Source organism: Xyrauchen texanus, chromosome 25 (genome assembly GCF_025860055.1).
Source record: "Xyrauchen texanus isolate HMW12.3.18 chromosome 25, RBS_HiC_50CHRs, whole genome shotgun sequence".
NCBI classification, from domain to species: Eukaryota; Metazoa; Chordata; class Actinopteri; order Cypriniformes; family Catostomidae; genus Xyrauchen; species Xyrauchen texanus.
In genome coordinates, this window is record NC_068300.1 from 23,929,171 (window position 1) to 23,948,427 (window position 19,257).

The following is a 19,257-nucleotide window of genomic DNA, read 5'->3' on the forward strand; positions in this document are numbered from 1 at the left end:
CTATATTGTCTCCACACACAGTGAGGAGGATGGTTCAAGTGGCCAAAGAATTTCCAAGGCTCACAGCTGAATGATCACAGAAATTAGTTGGGTCTTTGGGGTCAAAAAGTCTAAAAAAAATATAGCATACATCACAAGTTGTTTGGGAGGTTTTCAGGAACAAAAAGCCTGTGCTCTCATCCAACAACAAACTCAAGCATCTTCAGTTTGCCAGACACTACCGGAACTTCAAATGCGACTGGGTTCTATAGTCAGATGAAAAAAAAAAAAAGAGCTTTTTGGCAGCAAACACCAGAGATGGGTTTGGCGCACACAGAAATGATGAAGTACCCAATGCCCATGGTCAAATGTGGTGCTGGAACTTTAATGTTGTGGGCTCATTTTATGTCAGAGGTCCTGGGCATCTTGTTTGGATAAATGGCATCACACACTCATTTAAAAAAACCAACAGATAAAAAAAAAATTAAAACCAGGCTGCCTCTGCTAGAGGGCCCTGGTTGGATATTCCAGCAGAATAACAAACATCAAAATCAACACAAAAATGGTTCACTGACCACAAAATCAAGGTTCTGCCATGGCCATCCTAGTCCCCTGATGTGAACCCCATAGACAATTTGTGGGGTGAACTGAATACCATCAATGGACCTCTGAATTTGAAGGATCTGTAGAGATTCTGAATGGAGGAATGGTCTCAGATCCCTTGCCAGGTGTTCTCCAACCTAATTAGGCATTATAATAAAGACTCAGAGCTGTAATCTTGGCAAAGGGAGGTTGGGGGGGGGGGGTCAATGTGTCAAATTTTCCTATTGACACACACAGTCATCAATTAGGAAGGAGAGAAAACTTTTATTAGTGATTAACAGGGGAACAAGAACACATTGTATGTGTTTTTTTTTTTTTTTTTTAAAACATTAGGTTTGACACCAATTTAATGATCTACCCTTGTGTTACAAATATAATTAAAATGAAATTTGTTCTGACATAATTTAATTTGCAGCAGAGGGCATGCTTTCAAAAAATGTTAAGTACAATCAATGAGAAGTAGTGGAAACATTTTACATAATAGAAAAATCACAAGGATTTGTAACAAGTCAAAATTGAAGAATGATATGGCATATTAGGATCTTGCTAATAAATAGATCAATAAAGAACATGGCTCCAGACCATCCAGTGCATTTGACATAACATAAAATAACTACAAAAAGATTATTCATATGGTTTAGTTTAATCTATGCAGCACCTGCTACCACTAATGTCCAGGAGAAAACAATCCAAATGTCTTGACTCTTGAAAAATTCACAGTTCTCATTTGCATTAGCTTTTGTCCATTCAAATCCATATTGAATAATCCTGAACAGGAACTCAAAATATTCTCAAAAACATTATCAGATATACATAAATAATGACTCAAATTATTATTTCAAAACCCAATCTTACATCTTTTTTAATTTAAATTGATAAGGGTCTCTTTGCAACATCCCTCATTAATATTCAATTTGAAAGTGCACATAACCTATTCTTCAATCTCCATGACATTGTTGAATGAAATGTGTAAAAAAAAAAAAAAAAAAAAACAAGAGGATGCAAGGGAGCATCCAATAAAAAAAACAAATGGGAAGGCTATTTTTTATTTGGGTTATATCTAATTTAAATCATGTTAAAATACCCCGAAAGGCACCATAAATAAAGAAATTAGAATGTGATCTCTTAAATGCTGGGCAAAATAATAATACCTACATTAATTATGTCTCTCTGAAAAGGGAAAAACTACCATGGCTGTCAATGCACTTACTATCAAAATGCCACAAGATCCCCGACACAGCTGGTAGTAAAAAAGAAAAGAAAAAGAAAAGAAAACTTATCAAAAGATCTTGCGGTCTTGACATGGTCACCAGCTGTGTCCTGCCATCAATGTGTCAACCACATAGCAGTGCGGGTGAGAGAGAAGTCAACAGGCCATTAGGATGTCTTATCGCCATGCCCTGTTGAGCAGTTTGACTTCTGCTAGACGTTTGCTGATCATGGTAGCAAAGAAGAGACCAAAGAGTACACTGCTGATAAGTACATAATCATAGTCATCCTTAAGGACATCAAATTGTTTGGAGGGGAACACTCTGGTCTGGTAGATGTCAAGACCATACGCAACCACCTATAGGGTAAAGAAAGTAATTTTAACTGAGCCAGATGTTATGTATTAATAGTATGTTCAGAGCTGCCAGACTGAGAAATTACGCATATTATAAATCAGAGCTCCAATTAAGACTGCCAACAAGAAGTTATTTAATGCTCTGTATTGAAAATTGCATTGACATTATAACGCTTACCAAACAAGTAGACTCCAAGCCAGAGGGGGCAGTGTAGATACCTCTTACACTTGATACAGTTTGGTTGTAGTTTATAAACCATTCTGTTCGAATGGGCATTTCTGGAGCATAGGGTATGAGATTTTCCTCCCTAAATATTGAAATAATTTCTTAAATCAAACGGATTAAATTATTTGTATAATTTGCAACAACATTGTAATTATTATTTGAGAACTTACCGACTCTGTTCCGAGACCACCTCTGGTCTCCGTGGGTCCAGGAACATCTTTGGTAAAGATAAAATGCTTCCTGATGGCAGCCCCACTATAAGGGAAAATGTGACATCCAGAATATTAGAATGGAAAATTCTTCTAATCTTTATAAAGATAGTGACGCACCAATAGGAATACACAGTACTAACCAAGAAGGTGTCGGCTGGTGATGCCTTTTTCTGTAAGTGTGGCCTCCAAAGTGCTAATAGGAGCAGGGAAGATGTATGACTGCTGTAGCACCTGAGGTGGATGTGGTCTGTCCAGAGAGCTGAAGACTGTGCTGTTATAGAGCTCTGCTCCCTCAAAGAGCTCTAATACAGAAAACTCATTCCTACGAAACTTGGAGTTCCAATACACATACTAGAGGGAACAACACAAAACAGAATTGATGCATCAAGTACTAGCATAATGTGATTACATCAGGAGTATTTTATTTTTTTAATGCAGAAATAATATGATAAACAATCCTGTTTACTTACCACCACCCAGTTTTCTGAGTGCACAAAGTGAACAGGTCCTCTGGCCTTCCGCTGCACTGCCTCATGCACAATACGTCCAGTCACTCCATCAATGAGGATGATTCCCACAAAGCTACGCTCCTGATGGGTGTCTGTACTCTCAGTTACAACAGCCAGCAGATTAGGGTTCAGGTACTGATGAGAAACAAAACAATTGAAGGATAAGAAAAAGATATGATTGGTTCAGCCCAATAATATCAGCAATAGAGGTCAGTAGTACTTTGTAGAGCACACTACGGTCTCCCATTACTCTGCCCTGGGAATGAACATGTTCATTTGCACGTTGTCCTTTGACAGCCACTATCTTCTGTACTTCAGTAGGGATGACCACCTCCCAGATAATCTCCGTTGACAAATCCTGTAGTAAAAAAAACAAAGCAATTATCAAAATGCAGCACTAAGAGTGCTATACATGTTTCTGTGTGTGTGTGTGGCAAGAAAAATGAACGCTAACCTTGCGTAGACGGAAACCAGACAGTTTGCCCTGGCTGGAGTCCACTAAGTAGAAGAATATGGAGGATGCTGTGTCCTGAAGCTGCTGGAGAACATTCTTAGTTGATGGAAAAGCTGTGACCTGAATGAGAAATACGAAAGATGCATTCATATTCTCCAACAAACATAGAAGATTTGTCAGAAAAACAGAGACCCACCTTGTACTGATCATCAACGAGGAGGAGAACTTTAGCATAGTCCTGGTCTATGAGTGGCAACAGCAGGGACTGAAGGATAGGTCTGGGTAAGGCAGGGATGCTAATATGACTCCTCTTACCAAAAATGGGATTGAATACATGGAGGCTTCCAAGACCTGTGTCCTGTAAACACAATGCAAGTGTTTTCAATATGTTCCAAAGGGACGGATGGATGATTGATGGATGGCATCTCAACCTTACCTTATCTTTAATTAGAAGTGTGCACTGTGGTGGATGAGGAAAGTGAGCTGTGGTCCTCTGAACCATTAGTTTGAAAACTGAGTTGGGATTGATGTTTTCTAAATAGTGTTTCCACATAACAGTTCCTGATTTACTCTCGATGCCAAAGAGCTGGGTAGGAAAACAAGGTATGTGTTATTCAACAACAAAAAACGGCAGCAACAAAACAACAACTGTCTCCTAAAAACTTACTTTCCCAGAGGCAGTCACCATCACCATCATCTTCTGGAGGTTAAACTCATCCCGGGACAGGGTGTCTATAGTGACCTCATTCTTCACGCTGCTCCGAGGCTTCCGGGCATCATAGAAGAGTTTCCAGAGATGGGTCAACCAAGCCTGCAGTAGGATGAACTGGGAAGAGAGGCGCTTCAAAACCATTGGTAACAGCCCATCTGCAGATAACAAGAGAACACAACAATGAGTGTCTAAATTAAGGGAACCTTTCCTTTCACAACACAAAATATGAGGTAAAAAAACTACTTTGAACTTAAATTAACATTAGTTACTTACAGTCTTAGTCTCTGATTGGATTCAAATGTATTAGATTCTGACAAAGACATTACATACGCTTATTAAAAACAGAAGCAAATTAGAGGAGGCTGCCAACTTTACCTTGAATGGCTGGGTCCGGGCAGCAGAAAGGCAAAAGAAGACACATAAGGAAATAAATACAGAAAGAAAGTGCAGGAAAGCCATGGACAACAGGACAGCTTATTGAGACAAGTTTATGCTTAGCAAGCAGAAGCACTCTATGCATCAACAGCAATACAGCACAAAAGAAAGGAAACTTAAGTATATACAGCTGAAATTAGAAGTTTACATACACTTGCAGTCATTAAAACAAAACAAATTTTAACCACTCCACAGATTTAATATTAGCAAACTATAGTTTTGGCAAGTCGTTTAGGACATCTACCTGACTTGAGTAATCTTTCCAACAATTGTTTACAGACAGATTGTTTCAATTTTAATTGATTAAATTGCAATTCCAGTGGGTCAGAAGTTTACATTCACCAAGTTAACTGTGCCTTTAAACAGCTTGGAAAATTCCAGAAAATTATGTCAAGCCTTTAGAAAGTTAGCCAGTTAGCTTCTGATAGGAAGTGTACTGAATTGGAGGTGTACCTGTGGATGTATTTTATGGCCTACCTTTAAACTCTGTGCCTCTTTGCTTGACATCATTAGAAAATCAAAAAGAAATCAGCTAAGACATCAGAAAAATAATTGTGGACCTCCAAAAGTCTGGTTCATCTTTAGGAGCAATTTCCAAATGCCTGAAGGTACCACGTTCATCTGTACAAACACTAGTACGCAAGTATAAACACCATGGGACCACAAAGCCATCATACCACGCAGGAAGGAAATGCATTCTGTCTCCTAGCTATAAAAAGAGTTTTGGAGCAAAATTTGCAAATCAATCCCAGAACAACAAGGACATTGTGAAGATGCTGAGGAAACAGGTAGACAATTATCCATATACACAGTAAAACGAGTTCTATATCGACATAACCTGAAAGGCTGCTCAGCAAGAAGAAGCCACTGCTCCAAAACCGCCATAAAAAAGGCAGACTACAGTTGGCAAGAGCACAATGGGACAAAGAAAAAAAAAAACATACTTTTTGGAGAAATATCCTCTTGTCTGATGAAACAAAAATTGAGCTGTTAGGCCATAATGACCATAGTTATATTTGGAGGAAAAAGGGTGAGGTTTGCAAGCCGAAGAACACCACCTCAACCGTGAAGCATGGGGGTGGCAGCATCATGTTGTGGGGGTGCTTTGCTGCAGAAGGGACTGGTGCACTTCACAAAATAGATTGCATTATGAGGAAGGAAAATTATGTGGATATATTGAAGCAACATTCAAGACATCAACCAGGAAGTTAAAGCTTGGTTGCAAATGGGTCTTCCAAAAGGACAATGACCCCAAGCATACCTCCAAAGTTGTGGCAAAATGGCTTAAGGACAACAAAGTCAAGGTACTGGAGTGGCCATCACAAAGCCCTGACTTCAATCTGATAGAAAATTTGTGGGAGCAACCAAAAAAGCATGTGCAAACAAGGAGGCCTACAAACCTGACTCGGTTGCACCAGTTCTGTCTGGAGAAATGGGCCAACTTACATTGCAACTTACATTGAGAAGCTTGTGGAAAGCTACCCAAAACATCTGACAGGCAATGCTACCAAATACTAACAAAGTGTATGTAAACATCTGACCCACTGGGAATGTGATGAAAGACATAAAAGCTTAAATAAATCCTTCTCACTACTACTAATCTGACATTTCACATTCTTAAAATAAAGTAGTGATCCTAACTGACCTAAGACAGGGAATAGTTTCTTTGATTATAAATAAATAAATAAATAAAATATAAATATATATTCTATACTCTTTATGGTTTATGTAAAACATTTTAGCCTAAATAATCTTTCATATGTGTGACTTTATATGTCAAATGGACTGATGCAAATGACAAGGAAGAAATAGACATATCAACAAAGGATGCAATAATACAAAAAAATACAAGGACAGGTTAAAAAATGACTCCCGTTTATGTTGCACTTTACCAGCTTTCTTTCCAAACTCTCCCTCCAGTTCAGCCTGTGCTCCAGTGAGTGGCAGATCAACCATTTCCATGGTGACCACATCAGCCAGGGCCTCCTCCCTCGTCCAGACAACCCTACCTACAGTGGAACACAAAAATCAAGCGGATATCTTTTCCTTATAAAGAACACACATTCTAGCAATGTCTAATTTATATTTATTATTCATTTGAAAAACAGCTATAGTTTAATTTTACTTCACACTGTGTCCTTTAAGTGTAGTTCATACCAGGTTGTTGTAAAAACGTGAGGGTAAGATCTTCCGTCTGCACCATGACTCTGTAGCCTACAGAGTCATCTTTCTTCAGAAAGGCATGGACATACAACTAAAGAACATTCAAATCATGTTAACCTCCGAAAACAACTGGCTAACAAATGTACAGGCTTTAATACTTCAGCCATCTGCACTCACTCTGTTTGGCTTTCCTCCATTAGGGTCCATGTGGTAGATAATGGTGGTGTCCAGGTGTCTCCGGCCTGTGTCAGCACTGAACAGGTTGATGCTGCAGGCCTTTTGTAAGAATTACAAGCATTCAAGATACAAGCACATAACTAGATAAACTAGAGAAATGCTTCAGTAAATGTTTTCACAAGGTGACTTACAGTGTCATTCTTTGGTGACATCACAGCAGCAACTGTCTTCTCTCCAGTTGTGGCAAATGCAACCAGATAAGACTGAAATACAAAGAACATCACACTTAGAATTTCTAGAGATGGGAATCGCAATAAATATTACTTGTCTTAACTTTGTACTAAATAAAACTACTAAACAAAAACAATGCTATTTTTATTATTTTATCTTTCTGGTTCTGAATTATTTATTATTGTGCAATTGCTTGTTATGTTTTTATCTGATTGACAATTATTTTATTGATTCACCTATTGAACACAGAAAAACAATACATATAGTCACAGAATCAACCATTAAACCCTGCTATCACCCCTCCCCATCCTGGCCCCCAACAACAACCCAGTGGTCATACATGATTATAGACACACACAAAAATAAACAATAATAATCACATCCAGCAACATCAGATATCCACCAACAAATTAAATTTATTTAGTCTTCTAAATGACCCTTCTTCAAAAGGCAGCCACCCTCTCCATCTCCGAGCACCACTCCTGAAATTAGGGCGCTCCATGTGACCTCCAACCTCTTAAAAGAATCTGTCTGGCGATCTTGACACTGGTTAGGACCCAACTCTATGTGTTTATTCTCAACATCGATGACCGCCACATCGCCCAAAATACAGAGTCTGGGGCATAATGAAACCCGAGTGCCCAATACATAACACACAAAACTGAACCTTCAACTAAAACTCCTGGATCTTAACACACCCCCAAAAGACATGGATTATGTTGCCATCCTCTGATTGGCATCGCCAGCAGGTGGGTGTGCCTTTAAGACCAACCCTATACAATCTAGAGGGGGTCCAACAGAATCAATGTAAAATCTGTTGCGTCTCTAGATGCAGACTTGACATTTTTTAGAATCCTAGCCCACTCTCCCTCCTCCAATACCAAGTTTAAATCTTTCTCCCATAATATCTTGAGTTGAAGCTCCGTCCCGCAGACTCCAAATTAGCAGGGAGTAATACACTGATGCCTCATGACCTTTTCCAAAAGCAGTAATCACCACTCCCAGAGTATCTGCCACTTTAGGAGGGTGAATGCTACTCCCAAAAATATTACAGAGCAGGTTGTGCAACTGTAAATATCTAAATAACAGAGATCTGGGAATCCCAAAATTTTGAATCAAATTTTTAAAGGATCTCAACACTCCACTCTCATATAGATCACAGCGTGTAGTAAATAAAGAGATAACGGGGTGTAATTTAACTTCTCTGGTTAGTTTGATAGAAAGGCTTTGCAATGACGAAATAGGGGCAAGAACTTCCTATTCAATACAAAACCAGGGAGGGGCTCTCTCAGGTGGAAGCGACCAATGAGCCAAATGTCTGAGACAGAACACATAATAATAAAACAAAATCTTATGTAGGCCTAGCCCACCATTTTCAATCAGTCTATTCAGCTTACTGAAATGTAATCTGGGACGTTTCCCATTCCAAATAAAGGACTTCGCTATGCTATCAAATTGCTTGAAATAAGAGGGGGGGCATCTATAGGGAGAAACTGTAGAGGTAGTTGAATTCTGGAATACAATTCATTTTAATAACATTAACCTTCCCAATCATTGATAAATGTAATGTAGCTCACCTGCCCACATCGCTTAAAAACCTTTTTTATTAAAGGATCAAAATTAACAAACTGAATCACACAAATTTGCTGGGAATAAAATACCCAAATACTTAATGCCCTGTTTGGGACACTGAAAGGCACCTGGCTGAAAAGCCGTTATCAAGCAGTACATTGTCAGAGCCAAAACTTTGCATTTAGACCCATTAACTCTGTATCCTGAGAACTTAGAAAACAAATGAATAATTCTGTGGAGGCAAGGCATAGATCTAGAAGGGTCAGAGACGAATAATAAAATATCTGTGTAAAGCAGAAGCTTATGCACCTTACCTTTCATCATCACCCCTGGAAAATCAGAATCAAGATTTTTTTTTGCTCATTCGTCAATTTAGAGAGTTCTAATGGTTCCACAAAGTTTCTAATGTCTTCATCAGTAGACGAAGACGTGGAACAATATAAATATTTCACCACCAGCAGATTTCACTGAGGGAAAGGTAAAAAAAAAAAAAAAGACTCCCTTCTTTTTCTCCGTATGTGGCAACACCTCTAAACTCAACAGGGTGTGATCAGAGACTAAAATGTTTCCAATTGAACAATCTACAACAGATGAAATGAGGGACTTATGGGGCTTTTCCACTGCACGGTACAACACGACTCTGCTCGCCATTTGGAGGTTTTAGACTGTGGATAGCACTTTTTTTTTTTAACCACCTCCAAGTGAGCAGAGTTGAAACTCAATGTGACGTCAAAAACCTGCAGATCCATGATTGGTCAGAGAGAATAGTCACTACCAGCGTCACTGGATTTGGATTTGCGACACAGGACATAAACCCGCTAGTTTTAAAGTTAGCTACAGGGATAGCAGTATCATTTGTTCATGCGACTTTCGAATTGTAAAAAGAAATTACCATGCCGTGGTCAATAAACGAGGTGCAGATGTTCCTCTCGTTAGCAACGAACAAAAAGACGTGAAATGAAAAAGACTTTCAGGAAGTGTCTCAGCTGTTGGCCACACACTGCTACCACCAGACCTACCAACAATGTAGGGAAAAGTAAAAAAAAAAAAAAAAAAAAAAATTCTAGAATAAATCTTATGGACTGATGAAAAACTATTTATAGTCCCTACCAGATGGGTACAAAAGTCTCCAAATATCTGTAAGACCAAGATTTTTAAACATCCTGTGAAGTGTCACTGTATCATATTTCTTACGTTTAAGAAAAGAATAACCTTCCTTCTTATTATGGGGTGCCCCAACCCATTCACATTCCACGTGGAGAGAGACACAATCCACTCAAATTAACATTTTACATAGTAGAAAAAATATATTGTGTCAAAACAAAATGATAAAGATTACATTCTAACATTAGAGTAACAAACAAACAAAATTTGCACATTAACCCTGCGCACGACAGCGCCAACTGGCCTCCATCCCTCTAAATTCAAACAGTACATGCACGCCTACGAGAGCCACATGACAAATTTGCCGTTGGATTGTTTAAGTCCGGTGTTTCTATACAAATTTCTTGAGACAGAATTACACAACAGAAAATAATCTATAAAACAAACTCCAGCCAATATGAGGCATAAGCACCAAGAGTGTGTAGATTTATCCACATAACTGTCCCTAAGGTGTGTTCCTCCAAACAAATGTTCAGTGAGCCGACCCATTCGGCTGTTACAGGTGTAACACATGCCCTAATAACTCTAATGATTTTCAAGAAATATTCCACAAAACAAACTCCATCAAACAGGAGGCATAAGCACAAAGAATGTGCAGATACATCCACAAACTGTACCGAAGGAGAGTTATTCCACAAAACAAACTCCAGCCGCTAGGTGGAACCAGCACAAAACAAAAGTAAAGAAACTAAAAAGGCCCCCGGTTTCCCCAGACAGTCAAGTGAATGTTCAGTAAATCAGGTCCACTCGGCTGCATCGAGAGCATCACACAATGACTTACTCAGTCCATTGACTTTATGAAGGTCATCGCTTGATGTGGGCATGTAAATATTTTTCCGACCATCCTTAGTATCTATTCCCAATTTGGCCAGGAACATGAGAGCAAAAGCGACCTTCCATTGATGTAAGAGTTTCTTGCATTCCTTGAATCGATCACATTTATCTATTGTCAAATTCACAAAGTCTGGGAACAAGAAAATGTTGTGGTTCTTTCAAGAAAGACGTCCTTTACTCCTCACCGCATGTAACACAAGATCTTTATTGGATGATCTCAGAAATGTGGCCAGAACTGATCAGGGCCTGGCTCCCTCCACGGATCTCCATGCCCGAACGCTTGATCTTTCATCTCGCTTGATTTCCAGGTTATGGCCTGTTATGTCGAGCAGACTCAGGAAGAAGTTCGTCTTGGAATTTCACCATATCTCTGCCATTAATAGATAAATTTCGCGACGTCCCCCCTCTTGTAACCAACTCAGAGAATTTCGTCTCCATGGCAGTGATCGATCGATGTATTACAGCAAGATCCTCTAAGTCAGCAACGACCTTTGCCAGCATTGCCGACATGCTCGACAGCTGAATCTCTCCCACCGCACCGTCCAAACTTAGTCCCCAGTCTGCAACCTTTTCAGGGGTATCAGCTTGAGCATGCAAGTGTTTTTAATGTCTCCAGAGCCAGAGGATTTTGAATTATTTTACTTAATGTCTTCATAGAACAGGAAAAAGTATTAAAAAATAGCAAAGTACGCAGAGCTCGCCATTCACACGTCTGACCCTTGCATGGCGCCCTGGCGAGACCAACAATGCTATTATTGATTAAAAAAAAATTAATAAAACTGAAGTACAATTTACAAACAACAAAACCCTGAAGTTCTGAATGTGAATCTTTAGCTACACATTGACCAGTCAGCAATTTTACTGATTTTAGTCTTGTGATCCTTAAAAGGAACATTCACCCACAAATGAAAAGTCTCTCATAATTTACTCACCCTCATGTCTTCCCAGATATGCATGACATTCTTCTGCAAACACAAATGAAGGTTTTTAGAAAAATACCTCAGCTCTGTAGGTCCATTCAATGCAAGTGAATGGGGTCACTTTCAAGATCCATAAATCAGAGAAAAGTAATCAATGTCTTCTGAAGTAATCCAATTGGTTTTGGGTAATAATGGACCAAAAATGTAACTCATTTATCACTATAAATCTTGACTGCAGTGTCCTTGGTGATCATTTCATAATGGATTGCACTTTAGTACATCATACAAAAAGCACTAGGAGGTGTAATCGAGCTTGAAATAATTAACTTGCATATATTGTAGACTGCAATGACAAGATGTGCAGTACAAATGAGTCAAATTTTGGTTAGTTCATGCAAAAAAAAAAACAATTGGATTGCTTCAGAAGTCATGCATTAAACCACTGGAGTTTTATAGATTACTTTTATGCTGCTTTAATATGCTTTTTGTACCTTCAAAGTTCTGGCCACCATTCACCTACATTGTATGGATCTACAGAGCGGAGATATTCATCTAAAATATATTTGTGTTCTGCAGAAGAAAGTTATACACATCTGGGATGGCATGATGGCATGTAAATGATGAGATAATTTTCATTTTTGTGTGAATTATCCCTTTAAGTATACATGACACCGTAACTGTTTTTAGTGGGTACGTAAAGAACCGCTTCGATTTATCTGGTAAGATAATAAATTGTTAGGAAGATTTACATGAAAACTCATGAGTTCAAGGCAAATTCTTGAGTCTTTTGACAGATTTTTTTTTTAAGGTCAATCGGAATACATTAGTCACACTATATGTTTGATGTTACATTCAACCTCTTCATTTCATTACTTTGGTGTGTGTGTGTGTGTGGTATTCTTTCTTACTGGATTGAAGTCTCGGAGTGGAGCAATGAGGCCATCTTTGAGCTGCAGCAGGATGTGATGATCTGGACTGAGCTGCAGGAAGAACTCCGAGAGAGGAGGCTGCGCAGGGTTGGGCTGAGTGGATCTCAGAGCAGGCTGGAATCCAGACGCCACCTCCAAGTCCAGAGACTTTGAAAATAAGAGCCACCCATTATATTGCAGACAGGGATAAACGACTGCGGTAGTAACACAGTATGTTAATGACAAATGTGGTAATATCTGCACCTGGAGGTGGATCTGTTTAATTTCTGTCTGTTCTGTAGACTGCAGTGGCAGTGTGTACAAGGACTGTGTGATCTGATCCACACACAAGAGGATCCCTAAGCTGATGACTGCACAGCTGCTCTCCAAGCTTGACATCCATGGTGCCTCAACTGATTTCTGAGAGCAACAAATATGTGATGGAAATTGAATTACTTTTGGTAGTGACGTGTAATCGGACTCATTTAATCTCTCGCCACAATGGATTTACATTTATGCAAACAGACAATCTCACATTACACAATATGGAGAGAAATAAATCAATTTTCCAAGAAATAATGTTCTGTCAGCCATCTTCATTGCAAAATAAACCACAACAGGGTGATCAAGACAAATCCTTTCTTGTATCATTCAGAAGGGGTTTATTATGCAGTAATGACTGGCTTACTGTACATTATTGTGCTTATTACAAAACTACTAGCAATGTAGAAGACATAGTGTTGACAGGAACAATGACAGCAGAATGCAGTAATTGATCAATCGGAAGAGATTATTCCAGAGATCTGTATAATAAAACGCTATAAACTCCAGACTAAATGCAGTACCTTATTCATGATGTCTCCATCTTCAATTTTGTATTCAACAATAACAATATGGGAGTTTGGGACGACTCCCAGAACAAACACCACTCCATTCCCTCCAGAATAAATGGTTTGATACTGAACAGTGTCGCTGTAGGATGCAAGGAGATGGGATTAAAGAAAATAAATCTCTAACAAAGAGTTTCAGCAATAAGAATATATATTTTTTTAATTATAGTAATAATGCACAAGCCATGAAATTTAAATTATGCTGATTACAAGATTTCACTTCACCTGTCAGGCAGATTTTCCACCCATATCTGGCTACCACTGGAAAGGTCATGGAAGGAGATTGCAGTTTTCTTAAGTACAGCCACATACTTCACAAAGTCTTGGACTCCAATTAAGGCAGCTGCCTGAAAGCTAAGAACATCAACATCAGTTAAGCCTTTTCAAAAATCTAAATCATTAAATCTGTACCAGCAACAATTTACAACCTTCCAGTATCAAGCACTGTCTCCCACTTCAAGCCACCGACTGTGGTCTCCCAGGAGCGAAGCAGACGGCCATTCCCAATAACAACAACAGCATCTAAATGACAAGTTCAGTTTCAGATGCGAAAACAAAGCCCAATTTCTCATTAAACACACAATTTACATTGCATTCTCACCTTGTCCATACATAAGAAGTGAATCAATATGGCCCTCTGGTCCAGTCTTATCCACATGGCGCCAGACTGCAAGAATCAAATGCACAAATTAACAGCTTTAAAGGTGACATATTTTTGGAAAACAACATTTTCCTTATAAAAATGTATCTTCTGGCTGACTGTAACTGATTAAAGCCTTTAGCTATAAGTTTTAGAAAAATAATCTGATAAGAATTAAAACTTACATAGGTCACCAGTCCTAGAATTGAGGGAAGCAAACACGTTTTTGTCAGTTGCCACAAGGAGTTTTTTGGAGGCTTGAGAATGAGTATCAAACGAGGCAAAGCGCACTTTGCCGACAAACTGTTGCCTCCTAAAAGGAAACGTAGTGAGTTCAGTGACTGAATAATAAAAAACATAAATCAATGCTACAAGAACATACAGTGAGGAAAATAAGTATTTGAACACCCTGCTATTTTGCAAGTTCTCCCAATAGGAAATCATGGAGGGGTCTGAAATTGTCATCGTAGGTTCATGTCCACTGTGAGAGACATAATCTAAAAAAAAAAATCCAAAAATCACAATGTATGATTTTTTAACTATTTATTTGTATGATACAGCTGCAAATAAGTATTTGAACACCTGTCTATCAGCTAGAATTCTGACCCTCAAAGACCTGTTAGTCTGCCTTTAAAATGTCCACCTCCACTCCATTTATTATCCTAAATTAGATGCACCTGTTTGAGGTTGTTAGCTGCATAAAGACACCTGTCCACCCCATACAATCAGTAAGAATCCAACTACTAACATGGCCAAGACCAAAGAGCTGTCCAAAGACACTAGAGACAAAATTGTACACCTCCACAAGGCTGGAAAGGGCTACGGGAAATTGCCAAGCAGCTTGGTGAAAAAAGGTCCACTGTTGGAGCAATCATTAGAAAATGGAAGAAACTAAACATGACTGTCAATCTCCCTCGGACTGGGGCCCCATGCAAGATCTCACCTCGTGGGGTCTCAATGATCCTAAGAAAGGTGAGAAATCAGCCCAGAACTACACGGGAGGAGCTGGTCAATGACCTGAAAAGAGCTGGGACCACCGTTTCCAAGGTTACTGTTGGTAATACACTAAGACGTCATGGTTTGAAATCATGCATGGCACGGAATGTTCCCCTGCTTAAACCAGCACATGTCAAGGCCCGTCTTAAGTTTGCCAATGACCATTTGGATGATCCAGAGGAGTCATGGGAGAAAGTCATGTGGTCAGATGAGACCAAAATAGAACTTTTTGCTCATAATTCCACTAACCGTGTTTGGAGGAAGAAGAATGATGAGTACCATCCCAAGAACACCATCCCTACTGTGAAGCATGGGGGTGGTAGCATCATGCTTTAGGGGTGTTTTTCTGCACATGGGACAGGGCGACTGCACTGTATTAAGGAGAGGATGACTGGGGCCATGTATTGCGAGATTTTGGGGAACAACCTCCTTCCCTCAGTTAGAGCATTGAAGATGGGTCGAGGCTTGGTCTTCCAACATGACAATGACCCGAAGCACACAGCCAGGATAACCAAGGAGTGGCTCTGTAAGAAGCATATCAAGGTTCTGGCGTGGCCTAGCCAGTCTCCAGACCTATACCCAATAGAGAATCTTTGGAGGGAGCTCAAACTCCGTGTTTCTCAGCGACAGCCCAGAAACCTGACTGATCTAGAGAAGATCTGTGTGGAGGAGTGGGCCAAAATCCCTCCTGCAGTGTGTGCAAACCTGGTGAAAAACTACAGGAAACGTTTGACCTCTGTAATTGCAAACAAAGGCTACTGTACCAAATATTAACATTGATTTTCTCAGGTGTTCAAATACTTATTTGCAGCTGTATCATACAAATAAATAGTTAAAAAATCATACATTGTGATTTCTGGATTTTTTTTTTTAGATTATGTCTCTCACAGTGGACATGCACCTACGATGACAATTTCAGACCCCTCCATGATTTCTAAGTGGGAGAACTTGCAAAATAGCAGGGTGTTCAAATACTTATTTTCCTCACTGTAGAACAGGTATTTGTAGTCACATTAATAACATCACTAACATTTAGGGATGCGCTGAAGTATCAACTGCCGATATATTTACAGGCCAATTATTGACCAAATTAAAACCATTGGCATAGTTTGAAGTATGAACATGCTGATATGAAAAAAGGATGGCTTATTTATAATTAATTAGCAACACACTTTGTAAAACCTCTGAAATAATAATAGCCACAATATGTAGAAGGGTTGGCACTCCTATTTAATTCTCTTGTTCTCACTCTAATGCTGAAAAACTGCCAAAATCAGAGGAGACAGCTTTGAAAGTGGCACTCAAGTACACATGTATTGGCTACATGATGAGGGATACCTTCCAAAACGCTTTAAAACCAGCAGACATTGACTCCTGATACATTGATATGATATCCATTAATGTGGCATGATTGCAAATCAGTCATCATGTTAACATATTTAGTTATTATTATTATTCATTATGACTCTCTATACATTTTGGCCTGTCATGTGTTTAACAGTTCCAATCCATGTTCAATGGAAATGACATATTGTTAGAACATTAAACAAGCATTTTTCTATATTTGTATATTTTCAAAAGCATAATTCCGGAGTAAAACAGTGATCAGATGACAAAATAAAGTAGGCCTAAGTGGCAAAATATCGGTATCAGCCTACAGTTTTTTGTTGGAATCGGTAACAGCCAGAAATTATCATATCAGTGCATCACTACTTACACTGCCAGAAAAAATAATTGTACATAAATTGCAAAGCCTGAACGACATGACATGTTTACAGTGTAAAAAAAACAAACAAACAAACAAAAAAAACAAAGGCCAATGTCATTTAAAAAACGTGGAAAATTTGGTTTACAAATAACACATATACTGCGCGCGCTCACGTGTGTATTATATATATATATATATATATATATATATATATATATATATATGCTATTTCCCAATATGATTGAAACCAAACAATATACTTTCTTTACATTTCAAAATATCACCTTTAAAATAATAAAAAAATCACATCACATACACAAATTCTCAACACACTTCATAATTTTCTCTCAATATAAAATTACCAAATCTTTCCAAAATAATCTTGCATAAATAAAAAGGTAAAACAATGGAAGAATTGTTTCTTTCTCCAATCCCCATAATGCAAAAGTTTATGAAATCTTCTGTTTAGATCTTAACACATGATGACCTGCATGAATATCAGCCGGTGTAACTGACATCAGTCAGCAATCTGCTTTAAGTGCAGGCTACACATGAAACCAACACGCAGCTATGAAGGCCATTTACATACCAATCAAACTTTCCGACTTGATCTTCAAATACCGCTGATGAAGTATATAATAAAGATACAGATAGTGCTAATCTCACTAAAAGCCAAGCCATTGCTGCAGAGGAACCGTTCCCACACTGCATTGGGATGGACCCAAACAGTTGACGGATTATAACAAATAAAAATAAATATATGTATTCTATCCATCCTTTATTAGTTTAATTTTATTTATTTATTAAAGATAAAAATAAATAAATAATAAACAAGTATTTTTAAACTAAACATATTTACTCTGCCCCAATAGAATTACATCAGGCATTCCCGTGAGCTACCTATTGACTAAATTCAAAATCAACCTGTTCTTGTATTGCATATGACATATTCATCAGAAGTACGTAAATGTCATGTGTACTCTTTATTTACCATTGTATACATATTCACATAAAATACATGTCATGTTTGAAAATGTTTGGGGCTTACAATTTACAGTTAAACTTGTCCAGTGTTGTGAAGTGCGGTTAATGCCGTTAGGTGGCAGCACAACATAAATATATTTTCCAAAATGAAGCACTGTCAGGAGCTTGTCAGTTTGTACCTTCATGCAAGTGTTAATCTCCATGCAAGTGTTCATCTCCATGCAAGTGTTCATCCAATGCTTGTTTTTTGGAGTAAATGTTCATTACTTTTTATACAGATGATTTAATATTCATTGAGTTTAATTGATTTATAGGGATAATTTAACCTGTATAAACAGTACTGAACATTTACTCACCAAACCAAGTATTGTGCTATATAATTAATAATATACTGAGTGTTTTACAGTTAATTTCATGTCTCTAGGCCAAACAGTCAACGAGTGTAATAGATGTATAGGGATACAAATATATATATATATATATATATATATATATATATATATATATATATATATATATATATATATATATATAAACAGCTTTGTTCTAAGCAAAAACACAAAGAAAAACAACAACAAAAAAATATATATTCACGAATTTCCAAGTTGGTTTGTCTTGAAAATGTTATAGGCACAGAGAGTTTAACGGGTATTGTCAAAGATTGTCAAAAGTATGTCAAATATAAAACTAACTTTACCGCACTAAATGAGAGTGAAAAATTATTTGCTACTGGACAAAATTCATTAACTTTTATTGAGAGAGATGGACAAAGAACGTGGATTGTTTATAATTATCAAAGATATATTTTATCTGTTATAACACGTCAATCGTATCTACACGCCTGCTCCGTATACAACAAGGTAGCCTACTCTATATGTAAGTGTGTGTAAACACTCAGCTGAAGTACAGTACCTATGGCAAGCCGTTTTAACATTTAATCATTTTAACCTACTAGTCTCTATTTTCAGGCTACTAGTGCTTATTTTTTAGATACTAGTATCTATTCCATTAAGTACTAGTACTTATTCATTAGCTACTAGTGCTTATTCTTTAGGTACTAGTGCCTTTTCTTTAGATACTAGTGCTTATTCTTTAGGTACTAGTGCCTTTTCTTTAGATACTAGTACTTATTCATTAGATACTAGTCCTTATTTATTAGATACTAGTGCTTATTCCAATAGTGTCTAGTATTTAATTATACCCAACTTGTTAAGAAAAAATAGAACTAGTGCTTATTTTTTAGTTACTAGTAACATTTTAGATCAAAGATATCCTTACCTTAATAGATACTAGTACTATTTAAATAATCAGTATGCAAATAATATGTTGAATATTAATGAACCAACTGCATATTAAGGGGAGATGACAGGAAACGG

General features: G+C 37.9%; 1 protein-coding gene across 1 annotated transcript; it reads right to left on the reverse strand.

Moving 5' to 3' along the window:
• Positions 1-834: 834 nt before the first annotated feature.
• Positions 835-17,598, reverse strand: emc1 (ER membrane protein complex subunit 1). Its single transcript, XM_052091254.1, has 22 exons — positions 17,487-17,598; positions 14,379-14,506; positions 14,155-14,220; positions 13,982-14,075; positions 13,779-13,907; positions 13,509-13,635; positions 12,928-13,083; positions 12,664-12,831; positions 7,226-7,297; positions 7,035-7,133; positions 6,852-6,948; positions 6,587-6,703; positions 4,215-4,414; positions 3,984-4,133; positions 3,744-3,905; positions 3,548-3,667; positions 3,314-3,451; positions 3,055-3,228; positions 2,725-2,935; positions 2,543-2,627; positions 2,325-2,454; positions 835-2,149 (listed from the first exon to the last, which is right to left on the reverse strand). The coding sequence occupies exons 1-22, from the start codon at positions 17,576-17,578 to the stop codon at positions 1,970-1,972; spliced, it is 2,895 nt and encodes a 964-aa protein (XP_051947214.1). The 5' UTR covers positions 17,579-17,598; the 3' UTR covers positions 835-1,969.
• Positions 17,599-19,257: the final 1,659 nt, after the last annotated feature.